The sequence below is a fragment of the Phoxinus phoxinus genome, assembly GCF_949152265.1.
Source record: "Phoxinus phoxinus genome assembly, chromosome: 13".
NCBI classification, from domain to species: domain Eukaryota; kingdom Metazoa; phylum Chordata; class Actinopteri; order Cypriniformes; family Leuciscidae; genus Phoxinus; species Phoxinus phoxinus.
The window spans coordinates 3,381,714-3,393,699 of record NC_136888.1 but is presented as its reverse complement, the minus strand read 5'-3'; the positions used below and the strand labels follow the sequence as shown (position 1 = coordinate 3,393,699).

General features: G+C 42.3%; 1 protein-coding gene across 1 annotated transcript; it reads right to left on the bottom strand.

Annotated features, from left to right (window-relative positions):
• Positions 1-6,971: 6,971 nt before the first annotated feature.
• On the bottom strand, positions 6,972-8,444 carry LOC307009495 (zinc finger BED domain-containing protein 4-like; the record flags this gene model as incomplete). The annotated part of the gene is made up of 1 exon (XM_079633288.1): positions 6,972-8,444. One exon carries the CDS (start codon positions 8,442-8,444, stop codon positions 6,972-6,974), a length of 1,473 nt encoding a protein of 490 aa, XP_079489414.1.
• Positions 8,445-11,986: the final 3,542 nt, after the last annotated feature.

The following is an 11,986-nucleotide window of genomic DNA, read 5'->3' as shown; positions in this document are numbered from 1 at the left end:
TTTATTTTTGGATGTAAGCTCTTCCTAAAATGAGCTAGTCTGAGCCCAGATTTTAAAGGTGGCCAAGGGAGAGCAGATCTTCTGACAAACTGCCAGACAGCAGATCCGTCTTTATGTAGAAAACAGGTTTGGTACAGGTGAACTTCAGACTACAAGCATTTGCTCCAAAATAAGCTCAAACGTGCCGCGTGACATATGAGAATGAACCTCATTAAGTGTGCCTCATACACTGAATTGGCTCTATCACTCTCTCTCCTCTCTCCACTATATCTGGTGTGTGGTGAGCGCACTGGCACCGTTGAACTGTGGCTGCCGTCGCATCATCCAAGTGGATGCTGCACACTGGTAATGTTGAGGAGAGATCCCCTGATATGATTGTAAAGCGCTTTGGGTGTACAATACATATGAAAGTGCTATATAAATGCCTCATTCTATTTTATTCTATTCTCATTGGTTCTTGCCGAAGCTCAAACGTGCTGCGTAACACGAGAATGAACCTCATTGGTTCCTGCAGAAGCTCAAACGTGATGCGTAACACGAGAATGAACCTCATTGGTTCCTGCAGAAGCTCAAGCATGATGCGTAACACGAGAATTAACCTCATTGGTTCCTGCAGAAGCTCAAACGTGATGCGTAACACGAGAATGATCCTCATTGGTTCCTGCAGAAGCTCAAACGTGATGCGTAACACGAGAATGATCCTCATTGGTTCCTGCAGAAGCTCAAACGTGATGCGTAACACGAGAATGATCCTCATTGGTTCCTGCAGAAGCTCAAACGTGCTGCGTAACACGAGAATGATCCTCATTGGTTCCTGCAGAAGCTCAAACGTGATGCGTAACACGAGAATGATCCTCATTGGTTCCTGCAGAAGCTCAAACGTGATGCGTAACACGTGAATGATCCTTATTGGTTCCTGCAGAAGCTCAAACGTGATGCGTAACACGAGAAAGAACCTCATTGGTTCCTGCAGAAGCTCAAACGTGATGCGTAACACGAGAATGATCCTCATTGGTTCCTGCAGAAGCTCAAACGTGATGCGTAACACAAGAAAGAACCTCATTGGTTCTTGCAGAAGCTCAAGCATGATGCGTAACACGAAAAAGAACCTCATTGGTTCCTGCAGAAGCTCAAACGTGATGCGTAACACGAGAATGATCCTCATTGGTTCCTGCAGAAGCTCAAACGTGATGCGTAACACGAGAATGAACCTCATTGGTTCCTGCAGAAGCTCAAACGTGATGCGTAACACGAGAATGAACCTCATTGGTTCCTGCAGAAGCTCAAACGTGATGCGTAACACGAGAAAGAACCTTATTGGTTCTTGCAGAAGCTCAAACGTGATGCGTAACACGAGAATGAACCTCATTGGTTCTTGCAGAAGCTCAAGCATGATGCGTAACACGAGAAAGAACCTCATTGGTTCCTGCAGAAGCTCAAACGTGATGCGTAACACGAGAAAGAACCTCATTGGTTCTTGCAGAAGCTCAAGCATGATGCGTAACACGAGAAAGAACCTCATTGGTTCCTGCAGAAGCTCAAACGTGCTGCGTAACACGAGAAAGAACCTCAGTGGTTCCTGCAGAAGCTCAAACGTGATGCGTAACACGAGAATGATCCTCATTGGTTCCTGCAGAAGCTCAAACGTGATGCGTAACACGAGAATGATCCTCATTGGTTCCTGCAGAAGCTCAAACGTGATGCGTAACACGAGAATGAACCTCATTGGTTCCTGCAGAAGCTCAAACGTGATGCGTAACACGAGAAAGAACCTCATTGGTTCTTGCAGAAGCTCAAGCATGATGCGTAACACGAGAAAGAACCTCATTGGTTCCTGCAGAAGCTCAAACGTGATGCGTAACACGAGAATGATCCTCATTGGTTCCTGCAGAAGCTCAAACGTGATGCGTAACACGAGAAAGAACCTCATTGGTTCTTGCAGAAGCTCAAGCATGATGTGTAACACGAGAAAGAACCTCATTGGTTCCTGCAGAAGCTCAAACGTGATGCGTAACACGAGAATGAACCTCATTGGTTCCTGCAGAAGCTCAAACGTGATGCGTAACACGAGAATGATCCTCATTGGTTCCTGCAGAAGCTCAAACGTTATGCGTAACACGAGAATGAACCTCATTGGTTCCTGCAGAAGCTCAAACGTGATGCGTAACACGAAAATGATCCTCATTGGTTCCTGCAGAAGCTCAAACGTGATGCGTAACAAGAGAATTAACCTCATTGGTTCCTGCAGAAGCTCAAACGTGATGCGTAACACGAGAATGAACCTCATTGGTTCCTGCAGAAGCTCAAACGTGATGCGTAACACGAGAATGAACCTCATTGGTTCCTGCAGAAGCTCAAACGTGCTGCGTAACACGAGAATGATCCTCATTGGTTCCTGCAGAAGCTCAAACGTGATGCGTAACACGAGAATGATCCTCATTGGTTCCTGCAGAAGCTCAAACGTGATGCGTAACACGAGAAAGAACCTCATTGGTTCTTGCAGAAGCTCAAGCGTGATGTGTAACACAAGAATGAACTTCATTGGTTCTTGCAGAAGCTCAAACGTGATGCGTAACACGAGAAAGAACCTCATTGGTTCTTGCAGAAGCTCAAGCATGATGCGTAACACAAGAATGAACTTCATTGGTTCTTGCAGAAGCTCAAACGTGATGCGTAACACGAGAAAGAACCTCATTGGTTCCTGCAGAAGCTCAAGTGTGATGCGTAACACGAGAATGAACCTCATTGGTTCTTGCAGAAGCTCAAGCATGATGCGTAACACGAGAATGATCCTCATTGGTTCCTGCAGAAGCTCAAACGTGATGCGTAACACGAGAATGAACCTCATTGGTTCCTGCAGAAGCTCAAACGTGATGCGTAACACGAGAAAGAACCTCATTGGTTCCTGCAGAAGCTCAAACGTGATGCGTAACACGAGAATGAACCTCATTGGTTCCTGCAGAAGCTCAAACGTGCTGCGTAACACGAGAATGAACCTCATTGGTTCCTGCAGAAGCTCAAACATGATGCGTAACATGAGAATGATCCTCATTGGTTCCTGCAGAAGCTCAAACGTGCTGCGTAACACGAGAATGATCCTCATTGGTTCCTGCAGAAGCTCAAACGTGATGCGTAACACGAGAATGAACCTCATTGGTTCCTGCAGAAGCTCAAACGTGATGCGTAACACGAGAATGATCCTCATTGGTTCCTGCAGAAGCTCAAACGTGATGCGTAACACGAGAAAGAACCTCATTGGTTCCTGCAGAAGCTCAAACGTGATGCGTAACACGAGAATGAACCTCATTGGTTCCTGCAGAAGCTCAAACGTGCTTCGTAACACGAGAATGATCCTCATTGGTTCCTGCAGAAGCTCAAACGTGATGCGTAACACGAGAATGAACCTCATTGGTTCCTGCAGAAGCTCAAGTGTGATGCGTAACACGAGAATGAACCTCATTGGTTCCTGCAGAAGCTCAAGTGTGATGCGTAACACGAGAATGAACCTCATTGGTTCCTGGAGAAGCTCAAATGTGCTGTGTAACACAAGAATGATCCTCATTGGTTCCTGCAGAAGCTCAAGTGTGATGCATAACACGAGAAAGAACCTCATTGGTTCCTGCAGAAGCTCAAGTGTGATGCGTAACATGAGAATGAACCTCATTGGTTCCTGCAGAAGCTCAAGTGTGATGCGTAACATGAGAATGAACCTCATTGGTTCCTGCAGAAGCTCAAGTGTGATGCGTAACACAAGAATGAACTTCATTGGTTCTTGCAGAAGCTCAAACGTGATGCGTAACACGAGAAAGAACCTCATTGGTTCTTGCAGAAGCTCAAGCATGATGCGTAACACAAGAATGAACTTCATTGGTTCTTGCAGAAGCTCAAGCATGATGCGTAACACGAGAAAGAACCTCATTGGTTCCTGCAGAATCTCAAACGTGATGCGTAACACGAGAAAGAACCTCATTGGTTCTTGCAGAAGCTCAAGCATGATGCGTAACACAAGAATGAACTTCATTGGTTCTTGCAGAAGCTCAAACGTGATGCGTAACACGAGAAAGAACCTCATTGGTTCCTGCAGAAGCTCAAACGTGATGCGTAACACGAGAATGAACCTCATTGGTTCTTGCAGAAGCTCAAGCATGATGCGTAACACGAGAATGATCCTCATTGGTTCCTGCAGAAGCTCAAACGTGATGCGTAACACGAGAATGAACCTCATTGGTTCCTGCAGAAGCTCAAACGTGATGCGTAACACGAGAAAGAACCTCATTGGTTCCTGCAGAAGCTCAAACGTGATGCGTAACACGAGAATGAACCTCATTGGTTCCTGCAGAAGCTCAAACGTGATGCGTAACACGAGAATGATCCTCATTGGTTCCTGCAGAAGCTCAAACGTGATGCGTAACACGAGAAAGAACCTCATTGGTTCCTGCAGAAGCTCAAACGTGATGCGTAACACGAGAATGAACCTCATTGGTTCCTGCAGAAGCTCAAACGTGCTTCGTAACACGAGAATGATCCTCATTGGTTCCTGCAGAAGCTCAAACGTGATGCGTAACACGAGAATGAACCTCATTGGTTCCTGCAGAAGCTCAAGTGTGATGCGTAACACGAGAATGAACCTCATTGGTTCCTGGAGAAGCTCAAATGTGCTGTGTAACACAAGAATGATCCTCATTGGTTCCTGCAGAAGCTCAAGTGTGATGCATAACACGAGAAAGAACCTCATTGGTTCCTGCAGAAGCTCAAGTGTGATGCGTAACATGAGAATGAACCTCATTGGTTCCTGCAGAAGCTCAAGTGTGATGCGTAACACAAGAATGAACCTCATTGATTCTTGCCGAATGATCTGAAATAAGAATGATCTGAAATGACATTGACCTCTGTAAATATCTCTCTTGTCCATGAGTGATTTCATGAGGGATGCGAGTCCTGATAAAGGTCTAAGTCATCTATCAGAGCTGTGAAACCCCACGCTTTGGCGGATGGACAGCTGTCAAGATTACAAGGCTGTGTACTGATGGAAAACCACGATGAAGAGCTCGACTTCAAAACACACGAAAACCTACAGGCCGAGATGAGACAAGATCTTCCTGTAGGTGTTTTGTAATGCGATTCTCATTTCATATCCAGGAAGTTTATCAGTATCAAAATACCTCTGCAGTGATAATGTGGATCATTAGCAGGAATGAGAGAATCTCGGGATTGACTAAGACAGATCTGTATCTTCTCTCTTTGCTGGATTTTAGATCTACTTTTTTAGATGGCTTGCAGTCACGTAACTGGCTTCATGGTCTGCAGGAAACACTCCCATCTCACACAGCGTTATCCTCCTCAACAGTCAACAGGTAACGGTATCTGTTTTCATCTCTGACCGCAGTCTAACAGGACCAGGTTTGTTATTGTGATGAGCATATTTCTGTTCTGGCATTCAGTGCATGTGTTCTAGACTCAAGAATGGCCGTCAATAGGAGTGGAGCAATCCTTATGTGACTGTGTGTGTTTGTGTGGATGGAATCACACTGAGAGCAAGTAGATGGTCACTCAAGATTTCTCTTTACTCAGCCTGGGACAGACAAAACTGGGTCAAACACGACCAAAAGCTGGTTAGTACACAGTGCATCAACGTTGTTTAGAAGTCAACAGCGAGAGATAGACTAACGCTACTTTTGCGTCATCGAAGGGTAACGCCCCTTTTTGAGGAAAGACAAACAGATTCCCCTGAGAACAGAACTCGCTCTAGTACTTGCTTGATAGCAAAAATGGCACAAACATACACACTCTCTTTACCGGCCGAGGACCGTGAGCGGTATTTAAAGAGTAAGTAGCCTTTTTTTTTTTGTCATTAACACACTCACAGTATGACAAACTAGACGATGAGGCCATGTCAAGAGGAGTCGGTGGTTTACTTGGATCATGTTTCACTTGATTTAAGCTATTGGCATAGTTGTGTTGTCGACTAGCTATACTAGTTAGAAAGCTCTCACTAGGCACGCTACTAGGGCTGTCCCCGACCATGAATTTTCATAGTCGAATCAGAATTTTTGAATCTTTCTATAGTCGACCGATAGTCGAATCATCTATGTGTGTGTGAATGTGTTGGGAGGGGCACGACACTATAGTCAGCAGGAGGGTAAAACTATTTTAATTTTATTTTACACACTGCACACAGCAACAACGTTTAATAAAGCGACCAAAACTGCATGCCAACTGACAGACGAACTTATTTAGGTTTAAATAAAAACGGTAATGTGGTGGATAAACATTTGTAAAAGTTTTCTCATAATATTCTAAAGCCACGATCGAAATACAGAACATCAGACAAATAATAAAATAACATTTTGATAAATAAACCTAAAAAAAAAACCTCTCTAGGATTTGCATTTTGCGAAATTAAATTAAATCGGCAAAATTGCCTGTGCCAGCATGCTTTCAGTGCAGCGCAACATCGACACACAAAAAAAGCATTAATTTAAAGAATTAAATTAGAACAGATTATACATTTCTAATAATAAAAAATAAATAAAAAAAACGAAATAAAGTCAGAATCAAGTCACAGGGAGCATAACAAATGTGTGCAAAATGCCAAAGTGCAGGGGAACATATATAAAAAAAACTAAAAAAAACAGTTAAATTAGGTAACCCTGAGTGATCAATAAATAAAATAAAACGAAATAAATTATTAGAACAACGAAAGTTTAGCCAGAATTGTGAACGCTCTCTTTTTAACTGTCGAAACAACAATAAACGCAAACTGGCAGTTTTTTAGCTAAACATGTTCACAGCCAATTAAAATGAGAAAACGGCTGAAATGTTTGAAAACAATTGTACCCTACCCGATCGAAAAAAAATCCAGTCTTTCACTCTGCTTGTGTGCGTTTGAGTCTTTTCAAATTGTGTGCGAGGAAAACCAACTTGTCAACGTTGGCTGGCAACAGTGCGCTCCTGGTTTTACTGATAATAAATCAAGCCTTGGAGAAAATTATTTCTGATGGTGTGGAAGTAGATGGGATGCTGTGGAATCTCTTTGCGGCCTTGGACAGCTTTGGGTATCTCTCCTCGTTCTTTTGCCACCATTCCAGTGGTCCTGTACTGCTTTTTGTAGTGTCCTTTAAATAAACCTTCATCTCACTGTCCCCTGGCTGTTGCTCCTCTTCATCACTGGACAACAGCATCGACATCACTTGGTCTTTCTCTTTTTCTTGTCTTGAAGGGCCTGCAGCATCACGCTCCTCCACCAATTCACTGTCATCACCTACCTCCTGTACAGGCCTGGCAGCTAAACTCTCAGCCAGATTTTCCACCACAGTATATGCCTCATTCCTTTGCTCATCATCAGTGAAAAAAGAAAGCTTCTTAAAACGTGGGTCAAGAATTGCAGCCTTGATATAAATACTGCTCTCCAAAAGACGGCCTTTAAGCTCCCATCGTCTGTCAATCTCCTCGGTCAGGGTAATCTTGAGGGTTTTAGTTACAGCGCTGTCGTCTTCATGTACCACCAAGTGTCGTTTCTTAATGTTCATAAGCATCGGAACAGTGGCAGACAGAGATGTGTTCATATCTTGTGACAAAAGCTCTGTCAGTTTGATCATTGGCTTGAGAACATTGACTATGTCCTCTGCCATTCTCCACTGGGATGTTGAGAGCTCTAGATCGCGGTCGGACCGTTTGCTGACAGTTGAATCCGTCAGCACAGCTGAAACTGCACCCCTTTGTTCTAACAGGCGATCGAGCATAAGATAGACAGAATTCCATCGAGTGGCAACATCTTGTACAAGTTTATGCTCTGCCACATTCAGTTCTTTTTGTTTTTCTGCAAGTGCTGTGGTGGCCTTTGCGCTTTTTTTGAAGTGAGAAACAAGGCGCCTTGCAGCAGCAACAGTGCGACACACGGGATCTTTCTTTAATGCGCTGTTAATGCACAATTGCAGTGTATGCCCCGCACAACGGACTCCCTGTACAGTTCCCCAAGATGGATCTTGGGCCAGTTGATTGGTGCATGCAACCATATTCGTTGCATTGTCATGGACAACAGAAACGATCTTAGTACCTGGAATGTCCCAATCAGAAATGACTTCTTTCAGTGTTTGTGAAATATGTTCTGCTGTATGACTTTCCTCCATTTTTTTTGTTGCTAACACAAAATTTTCCAGTCGCCAGGCTTCAGTAATAAAGTGGGCTGTAACTGTAAGATATGCCTCCATTTGCAGCGAGGTCCAAATATCTGTGGTGAGGCTGACTGCTTCGCAATTGTTTATTAACATGTAAACCTCCGCGCGTATGGACGCGTATTTTGCATCTCCCGAATGCATAACCGTCTCTCTTTTGGGAACTGTGTATCCTGGCTCAAGTGTGCGCATTAATTCTTTAAAACCGTCACAATCCACAACATTCACTGGCCTCATGTCGAGCGCAATAAACTCTGCAATTTTGTCCATGATTTCTCTTTTCCTTTTCTCGGACAATGGCGGCCTCAAATCTTTCTTTGAGTTAGTTTTGGCGCAGCTCCGGTACTGCTACTAGATGAACTGCCGTCGTCAGTCTGATACTGTGGGTGGATCTAAAAAAATGACGAACATATTTTAAGTCCCAATGTATGATATTATTATTCGTAAATTAAAAGCGCCATTATATATGAAAGAGTGAACCGTCTTTATTAGTAAGAAACTTACCCGTTTTAAGTGGAAATCCATGTTTGTTGTTGATGAGTGGTACGACATGAGCTGTTGGCACAACTTCCATTTTACTTTTTTTGAATCATCTTCAACCATTTCAAAGTGCATCCACACTTTAGATTTTCTTAATCCAGACATTGTTAAATAGCCTAATCCCTGCCGTCAAGATGGTCCTCGTCTCGTCATGGATCAGGGAAAGTGAAACTTAAATCTGTCACAGGGGTGGTTGGATTTATTCACAAACACGTTAAAAATATTTATTGAACGCTTCTTTCTTTTCACTTTTGTTTTTACTGCATTATCATAATCAAAGGCTGTATATAACTTAATATAACCGTACAAAACCAGTAGTTCTGTGTGCAATTAGACATTGAGCACCCCCATATTGCCAAGATGGTACACTCTAAAAAATGCTGGGTTGTTTCAACCCAATTTTGGGTAAAATATGGACAAACCCAAACATTGGGTTACAAATTTTATTTAAAAATTCAACCCAACGGCTGGGTTTGTCCATATTTTACCCAAAATTGGGTTGAAACAACCCAGCATTTTTTAGAGTGTATGATGCTCGTTTCACCCGCGAAGATTCGACTGTGAGATCGGTGGTCGAATCAGGCTCCGCATATCGATGCATCGAATCTTCGACTATTCGGGGACAGCCCTACACGCTACCTTGGCTGTTAACTGATTTTACAGTTGAAATAGTGGCAGGCTAGGACTAAAGTGGACTTGGCTGGTTTCTGCTTGTGTCACTAATTCAACCCCCCAAACTATCTGTATTTAACATGAAGTAGTGTACTTGCTAGCTACTGGCTTTAATTTCGCTACCATACCAACTAAGCTGCTGCTAGCAGTTTCGCCTTTCTAACTAGTATAGCTAGTCGACAACAAAACTATGTCAATAGCTTAAATCAAGTGAAATATGATACAAGTAAACCACCGACTCCTCTAGACATGGCCTCATCGTCTAGTTTGTCATACTGTGAGTGTGTTAATGACAAAAAAATAGGCTACTTACTTGGTGATTCCACGAGATAGTGGTAGATGTCTGAATAGTCCATATTTGGCCACTGCGTGGGGTCATTAATCCAGTTTTCGGCCATTTCAAAGGGACACCTCTATATCCCCATATCCAGTAGCTTTTTTAAATACCGCTCACGGTCCTCGGCCGGCAAAGAGAGTGTGTATGTTTGTGCCATTTTTGCCATCAAGAAACTAGAGCTATCTAGATGCGAGTTCTGTTCTCAGGGGAATCCGTCTGTCTTCCCCAAAAAAGGGCCGTTACCCTTCGATGACGCAAAAGTAGCGTCGGTCTATGTGAGACTCTGCTGAATATACATATTAACAAGGTGAGCGTGAACATATAGTGGAATAAAACTCAAAACAAAACATACATTAAAGAAATTAAATATAACACACTGTCTCTGTTCTCATTTCTCATCAATTCACATTAATACAGAGAAACTATGAATGTAATTTTACATATTTTTGTATAAATGAAATACAGAAAGAGAAGACCACTGAGGTAAAATGGAGCAGTTACACAGTTCAGCACGTGCGAGCATATGGCACATGTGCTAATGCTAGTACTCAATTCAGCTAATATATATTTATTTTTACACAGAACATGACAAATCTGAATAAAACACATACCTGGGACAAACACGACCAAAAGCTGGTTAGTACACAGGGCATCAACGTTGTTCAGAAGTCTTAAATGAAATAAACACAGGTTCAGAGGTTACAAGCAGGTTAACACACACACACACACTCACATTTTATCATCGCAAATAACACATATTTGACTCGACTGACAGAACTAACTGACAGACAAATGAAGTTTAAAAGTCCACCTTTGCACTTGAAAACAATCTAAAAAAAAATGTATGACGCAGCAATCGTTGATACGACTTACCAGCAGCGAGAGATGTGAGACTCCGCCCGCAATATCATGCGCAGTTTTCCCAATTTATGCTTCAATTTAACAGCAATATTTAAACTCTGTTACACTTAGATCAATATCAATTTGCATATAAGAGTAAGAGTGGTACTAATGATGCTATTTCTACACTAATGCGCCTTGTATTAAAGCACCTTGAAAGTCCGTTTGTTATGATAGGTTGCTTTTTATTGATTTTAGTCTTGCGTTTAATTCAATCCACTCACATATCCTGCTGTAGAAAATAGTTAAAGTCAAATCCAGTTTTTAATGTTGTTTATATGTCTATGTGGTGTTTTTAATATAGTTCTTTAACACAAAGCATGTGTAAGTTCATAAGTCGACAGCATTGCTGAGTATTTTCTGCTTAAAACTGCAGTGAACCAAAGACAGTCTCAAAAACACGGTTTGAAATCGCTGGTGTTTCTGACGTCACACACTACCTTGACCAATCAGATCAACGTGTGATCGTCAACCAGTGGATCTCTGAGTGAGGGAGTAGAGGCGGGACTCATTTACATATTCATAGAACCTCGATACTAAATGAGGCAAGAGTGTAGAGCTACCACAGAAACCGCAAATTCTCCAAAACAGCATGTGTCCAAATTTCAATCTTAACCGTTCTATTTAATCAGAAACGACCTGAAAACACGGCTTTAAATGTGAAATACCGAACTTGTCCTTTAATAAAAGGCAATCTTTTTATGATTAATTGGTAGGCCTATTATTCGTTTTTAACAAACAGGACACACAAGTGAAACTTAGTTCAGTGTTGTCTGATGTTAAAGCAGTACAGGGTTGTGTAAGCTCGCCATTCTCGTTCTTTACACAAACGATTGCGTTAGACAGCAGTCTAATCAAATCATAATGAAATTTGGGGGGGGGGGGGGGGATGTTTCTTAACATCTTATTAATGTTAAGAAAACAGTAGAGGTCATCATAGAGTCCAGATCATTTGGGGATAGGAGCTCTGTTTTAGTTCACGGTCAGGACATTAAACCGGTTGCTTCATACAAACACTTGGGGGTCCACATCGATAGTGAGCTTAAATGGCACACACACATGTGTCGAGTTCACTAGTGCCTACACTTTTTGAGAAGACTACGATTATTTGGAGTGAGTAGCAATATAATGCTAATACTTTATATAGCGGCGATAGAGTCTGTTTTACGATCATTATTTGGTCTGGGAATCATGGGAACACAGGCACTCATTACCTTACAATATATTTTTGAGCAGTGATCCCGCAGGCAAACAAGAATTTATAATTTTTTCGCATGTATGTAGCCATAATAGTATAAATGTTCATTTGTTCCACTGTCAGTTAAATTGATTGAACTCCAGCATGGTGTTGAAATAACTGCAG